Genomic DNA, 15056 nt, shown 5'->3' on the forward strand with positions numbered 1-15056 from the left:
ATCGTTTGTTACAACTATGTTCAAAGTTATAATTACCCAATAACTATAGTTAATATGCGTGTACGCTGAATGCATTGTGGTATAATATGATTATAAGATAATGCATTATCAAGTACTCTGAAAATGAATATTATTTGTAACTCTGGCATAACAAATTTTGTATTATTAAAAATATCGAAAGTAGCTTGCCTTCGTACCTCTGTATTGTATCGCGTTATATTTTGTACCTTCGTTTGTCTTGAATTTAGCTAATTTCGGACTAGACAGAAATTGAATTGATAATTGGTAGAAGATTCTATTAACTGCTAAAATAAACACACTTCATTTTAAAGAAAATTAAATTTAAAGATTGATGGAATACACACACGTGATAAAGCGATTATTAACATATTCAAACTCCATTTTCTTAGAAGCAATGGCACAAGTGAAAAAATTTTATCCTACATTTTTCACGTATCCTCGGACCTACTTCACATCCTGGCCGCTAAATTTCACCGAGCGATTCTAGAGATTTTTAAATTTCACAGATCTAGAGACAGCAGTTAAAGATTTTGACTTGACTCGGAAAACTTCGCGCCGAGCTTTACGATTTTTGAGCATCATTAAATCCACAGCCGTGTCCCCTCAAAGTTGATAACCGGTCGGGCAACGTCGCGCAAAGAACCGTGGAATTCCGCGGAGCCTCGTTCGGTTCAATCGTTTCTTTGAAACACCGAGCTGCGCTTTTGCTCGCATAATAACCGGGAGACTTTGAGAACGGGTCGCGAAAATACGAGAGGGTGAAAGTTGCTTCGGTAAATCGCGAAGTTGGTCGGCTGCCGCGGCCTGTAACTCGGCGGAAAAGTTAAGGGGCGCGCGAAAGCCGGCCGAACGACTTTCGCGAAATATCTCTATCGGCCGTCACACAGCGACGCGACAGTCCGTAGTTGGCAAGTTCTCGCGGAAATGCCAAGTCGGAATTTGACGAGGAAGGAAGGAGGAGGAAGTTGGCCGACGAAGGGGCAAGAATCGAGTGTGCGGCGAGTTAAAGATGTGTTGGGAATGTTGTGTGTTTCAGGTCTCTGCCACCAAGACGCGGTGCACATTACGGCAATCCTGGGGGAGAGCGTCGTCTTCAACTGTCACGTAGAGTTCCCCGGTGAGCACCCAGTGCCCTACGTTCTCCAATGGGAGAAGAAGGTAGGCGACAAGGTACGATTCCGGACGACACCCTCTGCTCTCTATATCCGTGAGTTGAGTACGTGGGCCCCGCTCGATGCCGCCCTAGGAGTCTGCGTTCTCGGTATCGACGATCGTATCGTGTCGTGTCGTATCGCGACATTTTCTTTGTCCCAACGAAACCATTTTGCGAAACGAATCGCGCAACCGATTCCGACGACGGGTTAAACCTAGACGGAGTGAATCACGATCCTGCGTGTTTCTTTTTAATTCGAACGTCGCGATTGCGTAATCGGGAAACCGGACGAAGAGAGAGTCTCGCGTATGAATGAATGACGCTCGTTGCTCTTTTTAACGTTTCTTCAGGCGCGGTCACCAACCGTTCATCCGCGTATCTCTTTACAACCGCCTCTCCTGGCGAAATATCTCGACTTTCACAGTGAAAGCCTCTCTCCCTCGTTGGGAACCGATTCTGTTTTCTTTCTTCCTTTTTTTTTTTTTTTGCGTTTGTTTTTGCGCCAACGCGACGCGTCGATATCGGTCCACCGGCGGAAATAAACACGGCGCGTCGCATCGTATCGTATCGTAGCGGACGCGGCACGAGCCAATACGGTTCGCAACGATATCGTTTGGAAAGTACTTGGAAATGGCCGTCCATCCCCGCGTAGTTTCCTCGCGGACGCGATAAGCGACGAAGGCATCCAGGTGCGCGACGGCCGCGTCGTTCGATTCTAAAATCCGCGCCAGGCAAATTTATGGGGGCCGATGGAGGATGGAAAACGGCCGCGCTAGGCGATACGCGGATCGTTTAGTTCGGTAGTTTTTACGCATTCGCGTGGGCGGATTCGGTGTATTCACGCGGCGGTGAAAAATGCGGCGATACCAAAAAGAACGGGCAGAACCGGCGGCAGGAAGCGGGGCCCCGTGAGCACACATTATGTTTCTTAAAGCATCATTGCAATGATTGTCAAACGATACTTTGAGTTGTTTTATTCGATGATTTGTTGGCTTCTAAGTGCTTACGTTTTATTTTTTTTTTTTTTTTTTTTTTTTTTTTTTTTTTTGTCTTTTTTCGTTCGCGTTGGTACTCTCGTTTTGGTTGGAATCGGCGGCGAACGGGACACGCCTCTCGTTCCCAGCTGGAGCGGGACGCGCCACCACTGGCTTCCCGCTCGCGTAGTCTGAACCAATGTTGCGTATTATATATTATACATCGATATATACATATATCGTATATTGTATACTTTGTTTTCACGATATTGTATTACTTGGTATATATACGTATGTATCTGATCCGGACTGGAGAGGGCAGAGCACGTTTTCTACGACCGATCAACAACAAAAGTCATCCGATCACACGTTCTCTCAGGCAATCAGACCGAGTAGCCGACTATAGTTTTACATACCAGTTTCTGTCTTTCATTCACACACATACACACACACACACACACACACACATACACACACGCGCACACAAACAAACAAACAAACAAACACATATTACCTCGTAGCCGCGTTCGCTCAGCGTCGCGATCCCGCGAAACAACGTGCGACGCTTTGCTCACACGCGTGTCACACGACCATCGTCTGGTTTCGTTTCACGTCGCGGTGGTTGGTTAATCAACGCGGGATTCTAAATTCACCGGGAGTTGGTCGTCGATCGATGCAGCTGGCGCTAGCTCACACCGACTCGTCGGCCAGACGACGACGGCGGCGGCGGCGGCGACCGAGGCGACCGATTAATTTTTTATTAATCGCGCCTCACCGTCGTCGTCGCCGTTGCCATCGTTGTCATCGTCACGACGATTCGACGAAGCGTCGCGCGTTTTCGCGGGCGTCGCGCCACTCCGCGAGCCCCCTTTTATCGCGGGAGAGTTCGTTGCACCTATCCGAGAGGGAAAGAGAAGTCGCTCGTTCCTCGTCTCACGCGCGTTCACCCCTGTCTCTCTTATTTCAATATCTTTCTCGATATACGACCTGTCCAGCGTCTCGATCATAAGCCGTCCACGAATATCTCTTCTTCCTCTTTCCTCTTTTGGGCTGTTACGATAATCTGTTCAATCTGTGAGTCACGTTTCTGATTGTCTATCAAGGCCTAGCTCGAAACAGCGTTCCCGCATTACGGCCCCGGCGATCGACGAGATTGAAACTTGCATCGCGTTCGTTGCTCGTTTCCTTTGACCCCTTCTCCGAAGCGAGCTCCCTCGGATCTCGCTTATTGTCAAACGTGGTAAATGCCAGAGCTCGGCTACGCTCAAATCGACCGTTGGATATTTCACGAGGAGGAGGAGGAGGTTACGGATCGTTCGTGGAGTTTGCTACCCCGTCCAGCTTGTCAATCGCCGGGCCATGATACGCGGGGTAATGCGCTTTCACTTGCTCTCGGGGAGAGCGGGAAATCAGGAAATCACGTCTCTGTCTCTCTAACATCTGGTGCTTTGCATGAATCGGTAGCACGTCGCGGCTCCGCTCGGTCTGCTTGCCGACGATCGTTTCTCCTTAAGCGCCGAGGGGAACGCTGGTACACGCGTTCCTCTCGGTTGAGCCTCTGTAGATTCGCGCGTCGAGCAGGCCGAGGGGTTGCACGCGAGCATGAACCTCGTATCTAACATGCTCCACAGGACGAATGGCTCCTCGTATCGTCGGTGTAGCATTAAAAAAGCTATAGCTGCGCCTGCGATGCATTATCTCGTTGTCGCACCACCCTGCATGCCGCAGTTTCCGCCCCAGACGGAATCCCACCGCGTGTCACGTGCGAACGTGCGTCGTTGCCGTTTGATCCGCGACGAATCTCCGGGAAAATACAGGAAACGAACGAGCCTAGACGATCGCCCGACCTAAAAACCCAATGGCTTGCTCCCCGGCGATCGCTTTATTACTGGCCGCGCTGGTCGAATTTTACGTCTGACCGGCCGTTCTGTTCGATCGCGTCGACATAACAAAAGCCTGGCTCTTGGATTAGCCAAGTGGGTGGGGGAGGTGGGGCGAAATGCACCGGTGCGGCGGAAAGTTTTTGCCGGCAAACAAAACGCAAAGCGAGCGGACACCGTATTTCGGGACGATTACCGGCTTCACTGGCCGACAATACTGGCGTTAACCGTGAATTCAATATTGACTCGACAAACCTGCGTGTCCATCGTCGTGCAATTAATTAATCGATCGATCGACAATACGATGATTGCCGCAATGACAATCGCATCCGCTTCCGCGCGCGTCGCCGTCGTCGTCGCCTCCTTTTCTTCCGACGCGACGCGACGCGACACATCGACGGTCCACCGACGGTCACCGGCAACTAAGTGCGCGCTGACTTGTCCCGCTCTCGGATCTAACCGATATAAATTGATCGCAGCCCACAATGATGTCGTTGTCCGCCAGCTCGTGCATCCGCGACCCTCTTAACAAACCACCAGTTTTGCCCGACAGAGACGTTTGTCGGCGATAATCCGCCCTTTGTTCGTCGATTTAACCGGCAGAAGGATGTTCGTTGTATACTGGTGCACAAGGTGATTCGTAAATACGTGTCAATATTTCAATCTACGCACCAATACAAATAGAAAGCGTCACGTGAATGTATGTATATATATATATATATATATTTCCCGGTGCTCGAGTTATAGACGATTGAAGAAAATGTTTGAAATGACAGTCCCGTGCCTCGACACGTGCTACAATACCGTCTCGCCTACGGTAGCGAATTCCGCATTCGCTCGGAAATACCAGATATTCTTTGAATACCTAGTTTCAAATTTATTTTGTGTACTTTCTCGCGGATTGTGCACGACGTGTATATAATATTTTATCAAACGTTCGAGGTTCGTTTTATTCATTGGCAATAGATGGTGTTTTATTTAATTTTCATTCTGGTATCTAAATTTAATGTTCAATGCTGCGTGGACCATGATTTTAATTTAGCGAATTCAATATCCTGTCTGCCTGGACAATGATATTATTTCAATTAACCTTCGTATCAATGGTATTTTAATTTTATTTATTTATTTACACGGATAAAAGACAGGAGATGTAAAATTATTGTGTAATATACGGAACAAAAATTACACAACCAAGGCACAATCAAACGCGAACAAAACAAAAGTTGGTAAATGTGCAAGATCAATAAACTGAGTTAAATGATGAGATAACTGATTAAATTAAAAAATAAAGTATCTACCTAAGAGATTAATATTAAATTATTCTAGTTACAACGAGTAACCAATATTGAACTAGTTTAACAATCGAAACCCACTATTTATCAATGAGTTTTATTTATTTTTTCACTTTTATTTGAAAAAGCTTCCTTATCTTCGCCAATTTTTTTGAGGTGTACGTCTGCCATAAAAATAATCACGAAGCATACCGAAGAAAAGTGATTCTGAAGTTGTAATTCAGCTGGTAGAGAAGAATTGTGTCGATTCTCCTGTATTTTGTCGTTTTGTCACTGTGAATATTATGTACATTAACAACGTGAGAAGTGTATTACTTTTAACTGCATTGTTCCTTCGATCAACAAAATCTAACTCTATTGAAAGTGTTCTTTCATGTTTCTCGCTTCTCCCGAGAAACACACATTTCCAAGATGTACCTTATTTCCCTCGCAAACATACCTTACTTGTATCAGCGTGTAAATTTACCCCCCGACGTATACTTCTGAATCACCCTGTATAAAAGTTTGATCAAAAGACAGGAGGATAAAACGAACGAGATTACCGATTCACGGCCAAGTGGTGGGTTTAATCACGTTGCAAGAATATGTGTGTTCCGTGGAGGAATGGTGCTCGACGAAAGGAGTTAGAGGGTTGATTTTCTTGGCGAGGAATTTTTTTAACCGCAAAACGGATTTGAAAGCGAGCCGGGGCGATGTGGAGCGGCGAAACGATGCGCCACGGCCATTTCCATTTCCCTGGTGATTCGACTAACCCGGCGGGAAGGGGTGCAGCCTGTTTTCTTTTTTATGCGCGCATAAATCACGCGGGTGGCCAGGAGGAGTTCGCGGGGTTCTCCCGTACCGTTTCTGCCCTGCTCCTCGATTCACCCCGTGCCACTGCGGCTGACAACTAATTTCTCTTCCCGTCCGACTTTTGCCGGCCGCCTCGGCGATCGCTTTTCACGCGTTCTCTCCACCACTTTCCGCTCCACTCGCGCGTCTCCTCTCTCGTCTAGCCGTATGCGTATGTTTACCGCGCAAGTCTAACGAAACGCACCAACCTTTGGCCAAACTCAGAACGTTGGATCCTATCGAAGATGTTGAATGCGCCCTCGAGGACGAAGGAGTGTATATTTTAGAACAAAGGGGAACGATAGGAATTTATTACTCTTATGTCCAAATGATAATATTATCGTGTAGGCGAAACTTCTGACACTTTATAGTCTCACTTGAAAGTACCATTTCACACGAACGCTTGTCATTTCAGTTGTATATGACACTCGAAAAGACGTGTGAATTAAATTTGCGATCACGTGAATTTCTATTTTAATATTCGAATGAAATGCCTCTTAGTAATTAGAAGCTCGTCTATTCTATTTTGGTGATATAACGTTCGAATATTGAAATACTAAATATTCGAAGAAAAGGAAGACTATATTGAATATCAAATTTTTTTGAAAATTTATTCTCCGTTTGTTTATCGTCGCGTTTATTTCAAACGTCGTCCAATGATAAAAAAAAGTTTTTTTTAAATATCATAATTAATTTAACGCATAAAGGATTAAAATAATAATAATAATATCTAAATTCTTAAATAATAATAGTATCGTGTAGAATCGCCGTTGGTATTTAAATTAGCTTGAAATTCTCCTAGGAATGGAATTATACAAATTCTAGTTCATGTCTAATTCTCAAATAATACTATTACAGATGATTATAGTAATTTATATTTTATTACTAAAATTTCACTGTGTTTTACATTATTTATCGAAGGTTAAGAATAAAATTAAATAAAAATGAAAATCCTATAATTTTATTTTTAAACTGTTACTGTTCTCAATAGGGTATAATGATACCAGTTAAGAATAAATGGGATATTAAATATATCATGTATTGTAATAATTATAGCTGTTACACCAATGTAGCGACCAAGGTGGCTGTTCAGTTTTGATTTCATGCCAGATCGCAATTTACACAACTTCGTGATTACTAACCTTAACTTTTATTAGCAATGTTTTCATTATTTTGTCCAACCCCATTGAGATAATTTTAATTTTAATTTTATTTATTTGTACCGGATAAGAATTGATTTTCGATTAAAAATGACACAGGTACACCTGACCAAAGGTACACCAAAGTAAAGGCTAGCAGATATATTAAATCACCAAGCTGAATTAAATATAAGAAACAGAGACTACTAAAGTAGTTGATACTAAATTACAATAAATGATTGCAATAAATGACCAAACTGGACCAATTTAATATTAGTACATCACACCTTACTGGACACACATTTGTGTCCAACTAAACTAGTTTAACAGTTTTCGGAAAATATAAAAAAAGCGCGCGGTTCAAAGATTTAAATGAATTTGCTTGTGCGTAAATTCTGATAGTCAGATTAAAGGAGATAAATCTCAACGCAGGATGTTTAAAATGAAATTCATTGAAAATAATCAGATGAAAATTATATCGATTTATTATTTTACCATCAAAAGCATCGAGCGCACCCTTTTAAAAGGGAATTCTGCCAAGCGACAGATAAAAGCATTCTACTTTTAATTTAATATTAATTTTAATATTAATTTTAATTTTAATTTTATTAATTTATATGGAATAAAACCCTTTGTCAAGGGCGTATAAAATATACAAAACAAAAATGACAGAGAACGCAATGAAACATGAACAAAACAAATGTTGGCAGACGAACGAAATCAGTAGTTAAATATAAGAGAGTAAGAAATTAATGTTAAATTAAATTGTAGCAAATGAGCAAGTTGTATTTGATAGTTGAAGCTATTCTTGAGAGAAACAGAGAAAAGATCCAAAGATCGATTAAATGTATAAATTGGATTGGCAATCGAATTAGAAAGAAAAAAAAAAAAAAAGAATCTGAACGGTCTAAGCTAGAGTTAGGTTAATCGAAATTTCTAACCCCAAGAAAGTTTCGAATTTCGGGAAACTTCCTCCTTTTTTTTCCACGATTCGAAACTCTTGAAATCAGAGTTTCGAGAATCTCGAAATTAGTTTCAAGCCCGTACCTGGCCTAAACCTAAACCACGAAAGATCTTGTTACGGGGGAGTGTAACGGTACATGACGAGATAAAGTCGATCGTTTGGACTGGCATGACGTTCAGTATCCACGGAAGAATAATTTCGAGCTACAAAACGAGCTCGAATGTGGCCCCGATGCGGCTCGTTACGGTATCCCAATTTATTTTTTCTGTGTTTGCAACCGCGAACCATGCATGTACCAGCAGAGACGGAACACGGAAGCGCGTTTTATTTGCTCTCTGCCGGCGCTGTCGGTGTTCAGCGTGAGCGGATGAAAGAGGGAAACCCGCATTAGGCTCTTGCGTACGCGAGTTCGCCGCGTTTCTCTACGCGCATTTTCCTTTTTCTCTGTTTCTCAACGTCTGGCGCAGCGAGATGATGCAGGCGAGCACAGGTTGAGAAGCCGGGAGCAATTATCAAATACGTACGTTGAGACATCGTCGGTGCCGTTCAACTGTGTGTCGCGTTTATCTAAAACGATATTCTGTCTAATGGAACGCAATGAGCAAACAGAACTCCCGTTGTCTCTGGATCAAAAACAGTTAAAGAACTTTCAAACAGGTTCTATTTGATACATGGGTCGTAGAACTTTTCTGAAAAATGCGATCTTACGTCGCGAGTCTCGATGAGAAACGAACGTTCTTAAAAATAAAAGTTCCAGACAGAATGGAACTTGTAACATATAAAGATAAAAATTTCTCTGTCGGAGGGAAAAGATAATTTGTTGGCCAGTGTTAAAAGAATATTCGTATATACCATTCGAATAAAGTGGATTTCTATATAACTTCTAAATAATTCCTGAAACAACTTGTTCCTCTGGAATTTTTATTACACGGATTCTAAAATATCACAGATCCTAAGTGTAACACTTTTTTTCTATAAAAATAAATATTTTTTTTTTACAAAAAACACTCGCACAAACATATAATTTCGGGCAGCACTTGTTCAAAATTTTCTAAAAGTTAAAAACGAAAATAAACCTAGACAATCTTCAGAAATCTATCTGAAAGAACCTATCAAGTCCCTTATTAATCGTGTTTTAATCGCATACATCGTTTGCGAAAGGTTTCGAAAGGCTGACGTTCGTTTCTAGCGTTTTTTTTTTTGTTTTTTTTTTTGTTTTTTTTGAAAGATTTAATATTGGTCTCTTTCAACATTATAAGTGGCCGATTAACATTGTAGTATGACCGATGACGTTACTGCGGTGTCATGTGATTTTCAGCAGCACATCCGACGCGTAATCGTGCCATTTTCAAATTTAATAACCGATGACATGACTGTAACGTCACGTGATTTTCAATACTTGGTGATCGATGATGCTACTGTGGCCTCGTGCGGTTTTCAATGCTTAGTGGTCGGTAATGCTACTGTGGCGTAACGTGATTTTCAGCGCTTAGTAATCGGTGACATTAGATACCGCGGCGTCATGAAATTTTCAGCGGTTCTGAATTCTTAACAGGACTTATCGGTTCCTGGCAAAAGTTACTCGCGAAACTAATCGATCGTTGTGACGTTAATATTGGATTCTGTTTTCCAGGCAGTCTCAAACGCGTCAAATCCCTTTACACTCGTGATCCGCTAGCGTACGTTTTCTACAAAGAGCTTCAAAAAAGAGGCTAGCTCCCATTTGAAGCATTCTTGAAAGATTTAATATTGGATTCTTTCACATCTATTTATTTATTGGTGAAAAGACGAGGGTTCTTTATTGAAATTAATAACTGGAAATACGTGCGGCTAATGCAATGTTCAGAGTTTAATAAAATCGTACAGCAAATTTTAAAGGATTAACTTTGGAATCTTTAATTTAATTCTATTTTGTTGCTAATTTCTTTACGATGGAGAATGTAAAGTGTAAAATAAAATCAAATATTTTAATAGTTTCATTTAAATTTGCTATAATTATTAATTTGACAAGACAGTTAATACAAGACATTCTTTGTTGCATTGCTCTTTCAAATACAACACCTGCAGAGCGCATAAAGCAACTTATTAACAAAAGTAAAGTGTCTAGGTTTAGAATAAAATATATAAAATATATCCAACTGACGTTAGTTTAATTTTCTTTTCTTACAAATATGATTCGCAGGACAGTTGTCAGAGAACAAATTGGTGCAAATATGGTTAATCGGAACTCCACTGTACAGTGACATAGTTTCCCCGCTTGCTAGAAATTTCCTTCGAAGCCGTGAAACCGCGTCGACGCGTTAAACTTCATCGGAAGAATCGCGGAATACGTCCTCCGGGAGAAAGAGAGAAAAAGAGTGGGACTGGAGAGGAGAAACGGTCGGTTTTTGGCGCGCTCCGCGGCAATTGCTAAAAAAATAAACGCCGGCGAAGAAACGCGCTAATGCCGGAGGGATGGGTGCAGCGGAGCGAGGCTAACGAGGCTGAGTTTTTCCTTGCTGTTTCCGGCACTCCTCTGTATCCGAAAGGGGTCGAGAGAGAGAGAGAGAGAGAGAGAGAGAGAGAGAGACGAGAGAGGAAGCGAGTTGGAGACGAGCAGGCTAGTTGATAGACCACGCGCAATCTAGGAAGGTGGATGTTTCAGCCAGGACGCAGCGTAATCTAATGAAACAAACGGAGACAAGAGTCAAACAGAAGAAGAAGTGAAACAAGATCCAAACAGAAAAAAAAAAATGAAAAAAAATAGAAGAACTGAGGTGACGCGGGCGGATAAAGAGACCGTGTACGTGTAAAAGAGAAACAGAGTCTCCTTGCAATTCAATTTCCACTCCGGGATGACATTCACCCCCACGGGGAACCTGACTCCTCTCGGGAAACACACCCACTACGAAGTTTGCGAAACTCGCCCGCAGCCTGGCAGATTTCCCATCCAAGGTCCGACCGAATATTTTTCTCGCTCGACAACGGAGATTCCTGGGTCCTGTCCTGGCTGTCCGCGGCGAAATAAAAACTCAGGACCTCCGACTTTGCGGCATTCGTTCCTCTCCGCCTTGGCCTCGACGCCGCCGCCGCCGCCGCCGCGCCCAGTTAATTATTTTTCCGACAGCGTAAACAAGAAGAAAATGCAAATCCCACCATCGGACCCTCCCACTCTTTCTCCGCGAGTAGTTTCGTTGTTTCGAGCGCCAGTTGGTAATTAGGTTTCCCTTGGAAGATACCCGGGAAGACGCGAGCAGGCGGCAGCCAATTTTATTTCGCGCGGCGTTCCGCGGGGCTCGCCGTTGCATTTAAAAACCGTATTATCAGAGAACGAGAAAGAAAACGAGGGCGGGGGAAGTAACGCCAGCCCCGTGTTTACGATCTGTAGCAATTTGTACGGCGAAGAAGCAATTTTACGCTCGGAGTGTAAACCGCAGTCGGCGTGCAACGTCGCGAGTGCCGGATAATTCGCAATTAACAGGGAGAATTTTGGGGGTGGGGGTGGGGGAGGGGGGGGGCGGCGTTTCGCCACCGCCCCGAGCCGAAACTTAAGGCTCGAGGAAAGAAGGGCGTGCTCGTTAGTATGCAGATCGGTTCTGGTTCGATCGGCCCGCTTGCGCGAGATGTAAATTTCGTCGGGAAGGCCAGACGAGTCTTTCCGGCGGATACACGGTGGAAATCTTGTTACGGGAGTTCGAGGGGGGGGGGAGATGGTGGCAGGGAATTAATTTTCGATCGACGAAAGGATGACGAGTCCGTGACTCAAGATGATGCTGTGTAAAGTTGGCGAAAGTTGCCTAACGTCGAATGACAGTTCGCGCATAGTTACCCGGTTCTCGGGTTAATAAAAACAAAAGTTGGACAAATTCGTGATTTCGTCGTTACGGCGATCGATCGGCACAGGGGGAAGAAATAACTTCTGAGACAAGTTTCGCGGCGGTCGATGCGGCGGCGGTTTGAGAAACGCTGCTCCCACGTTATCGATTGAACGTTAGCCGGTTAACCCGTAGTTGGTTTAAAAATAGGACAGCGTAAACCGCCCCCGCGTGGCCGGCTTTACATTACATAAACCAGCCCACGGCCGGCTCTTGCATCGCACGGGGGTTGCGCTTGGCGCACGACACCAAGCTGTCCCGTGCCGTACTCTTCTCTCTTTTCTTCTTCCAGCGTGCTCAACACGGCCGCTGGTCAACGCGCTCCTCTTCGCCATTCCGCGCAACCCTTCTAGCCGGATGTCCGTGCAACTCGATATTCGTGCCAGTGTGCCGTGGTCGTGCCCTTATTTCCGACCGACAGCGTTTTCACCAGCGTTATCGTCTCTTTTTCTTTTTTTCTTCTTTTTTTCTTTTTTTACGCGAGCGATCCTCGAGCGATTTCCACCTTCTTCGGATCGTGTTCTCATCGCTCGCGTTCGCGAGAACCCGAGACGAAACGGCATTGTGTAGGCGTTCTCGGTCGACCCTAAATGGTTGTTCCAACCAGTGGAGGGATGTGTTATCGTACCGAGGTTAGGAGGTCTGTGTATGCATAATGCAGAGCTCACGGAGGCCAGGTTAAACTACTCAACTGTGTCAGGGTTACCCCCCTCCTCGCCGCTCGATTTCCACGTGCAAATTCCAGGCTGCGCCATCCTCCTGCACCTGTCGTGCAATTTCTGTTTTCTCGGTTTGTCGCAGGTTCAGGCCCGGCTCGTTATACTCGCTAATTGGCGGCTTCGTCTTCCCTTTTCCCGCATTGTTTGTTATTAATGCCACCCTCGAGATGAGCCACCTAACGAGATAATTAGCGAAAGCTAGTCGGGGAAACCCCGCCAGCCGCCGGGACTTCCGCTCGGAATCGAGATTCCAGTTGGAAACGTAACGTTGTCGGCTCCGGCATGTCAGATGATCCGGGATAAACTCCGCTCTCTCCTCCTAAACCGAGGGGTGGAGGGAGAGCTGAAGGTTGGCACGCTGAAGGCTCGAAAACGGGGCTCGTAACGAGGACTCCTGGAGTGGAAGTTTTCGGTGAATACACGGTCGGTACACGTGACAAACAAAGCAGGCGCACTTGAAAAAAAAATCAGTGCTCTCGTCGGCATATTCCTCTTAATTTATTTCGCAGAAAACGCCGAGCCGAGCCCGAGAGCCACTCTTGCTCGTAAACGAAGCGCTCGCGCTGCGGCTTTCGACGTTGGATTAAACAATCCAGGACGGTGTACGCGGCATCCGGCGGAACCTTATTATCGCTCTAAAAAGGCAGCGGGAACGGGATCGCGCGAGGTCGCGTTTCTGGATACACAGCCGGAATGCGGAGAGAGCACCCTTGACGGTGTTCGTAGCCGTATTCTCGCTTAACAGAAATGCCAGAAAGGAATTCGTCCGCTGAACGCAAACACACTTCGCCGAGCGTGTTTACTCTGTCAAAACAATTTTCTCGCTTACGAGAGGCAGCGAGGGAAATGCCGATCGGGATCGAATATCTAACGAACGGTTTATTCATGTATGTCTCATTATTGGCCGTGTGTGATCGTTTCGCTCTCATAATCAATCGAACGTCGAGATTCACTACTTCTTTGCCTTCCTGCTGCTAACTGTGAAACTCGTCTGGAGATTTGAAGGTAATTGCATTTAGTTGTTAATTTAATTGTTAATTCATTGTCCAAAAGAGTAACATCTGTCAGAAGATTCGAACAACTTCGAATCGAAGATAACTGTATTCATTCGTTTATTTATTTACTTATTGTCTGATGAATTTGAGTTGAGTAAGATACAAATATGAGCTCTTTACTTGTAAACAATTTATATAGTCTTACATATTATCTCCGTTTTCTCAGTCTTCTCCAAAAAATGAATTTACAGCACTTGAAATATAAACGTATAATTAAACAGTCAATTCAGAATAGATGAGCGATATTTATAGTAACATAAACTCTCGGGTTCGCCGAGTGTATCATTGTTCACATATCTTTTGTTGAATTCTCTTTTTCCTCCATTTTTTTACATATCTTTGTACCTTTATGTATCTCTTGTCCCCCTTTGTATCTTACGCAGTAATATTTCGTCCGTACCTGCTATAAATATCGCGTTCTGAACCGACTGTTTAATATACGTTTATTTTGCAAGTGCTGCAAGTTCATTTTTGGAGAAGATTGAAAAAAACGAAGATAACGTATAAGATTATATAGATTGTTTACACACCTAAGGAGGGGTTAATCGATACGCCGATAGAGATTAACTTGTTGTATTTAGTTTCGCGTGTGGTATCGGTAATTTCTTCGACTTCGGACGCGAACTAACCGACGGGAGAATACGCCGTAGTTTGAATTTCGATTCGCGATTAGGAAAACCGTGTCGAACGGGGTTGGGGCGCACAGTGAAATCGTGGGTAGAAACTCGAGTTCCGGGGTGTCGTCGTTTGATTACACCGATCCGCCTAGTACCGCAAGCCCATTCGGAGATACTTCTCTTCAGAGTATTAGTTCAGCCGGGGTGTTGGAGTTAATTGTCCTCCGTGAACGCGATATCACCGCAATAAGTTTCCCCTTCCCCCCCCGCCGCGGAAGAGCATCGACCAAGTTTGGCGAAATTCCGCCGTTCGTGTTTCATTGGATCGTGCGGCTGTTCCCGCGAGGTGAAACCAGCAGCCGGAACGAAAGACCAAGATTCATAAACGATACGGTACGGGGAAATGGAACGCTTTTCGCGATCGCCGGGGACGTTAATGCTTTCCCCGTGAACGGACGAGACAAAGCCAGCGTGGCGAACTTTTCGTATTACAGCCACGCGCTTCCCGTTGTTGGGAACGGAACTTACCGCGGACGCTTTAAAACCGCAAAGATCCC

The 15056-nt window shown here is 44.4% G+C and overlaps 1 protein-coding gene across 18 annotated transcripts in view; it reads left to right on the forward strand.

Annotated features, from left to right (window-relative positions):
• Nucleotides 1-15056, forward strand: part of LOC122527421 (protein turtle-like) — a 235210-nt gene that overhangs the window by 166849 nt on the left and 53305 nt on the right. For 15 of the 18 annotated variants that reach the window (XR_006306341.1, XR_006306340.1, XM_043651603.1 and 12 more), the window contains one exon: nucleotides 1058-1191. The exons of 1 other annotated variant lie outside the window; for it this stretch is intronic. Coding sequence is in view for 15 of the 17 variants with exons in the window: in XM_043651603.1 (XP_043507538.1) it covers nucleotides 1058-1191 (134 nt within the window). In the remaining 2 variants the exon portion in view is untranslated. The remainder of the gene's footprint in view (nucleotides 1-1057; nucleotides 1192-15056) is intronic. 2 more of the 18 variants (XM_043651596.1, XM_043651599.1) reach the window with 1 other exon arrangement.

This window comes from Frieseomelitta varia, unplaced genomic scaffold (assembly GCF_011392965.1).
Source record: "Frieseomelitta varia isolate USP_RPSP 00005682 unplaced genomic scaffold, Fvar_1.2 scaffold_217, whole genome shotgun sequence".
NCBI classification, from domain to species: domain Eukaryota; kingdom Metazoa; phylum Arthropoda; class Insecta; order Hymenoptera; family Apidae; genus Frieseomelitta; species Frieseomelitta varia.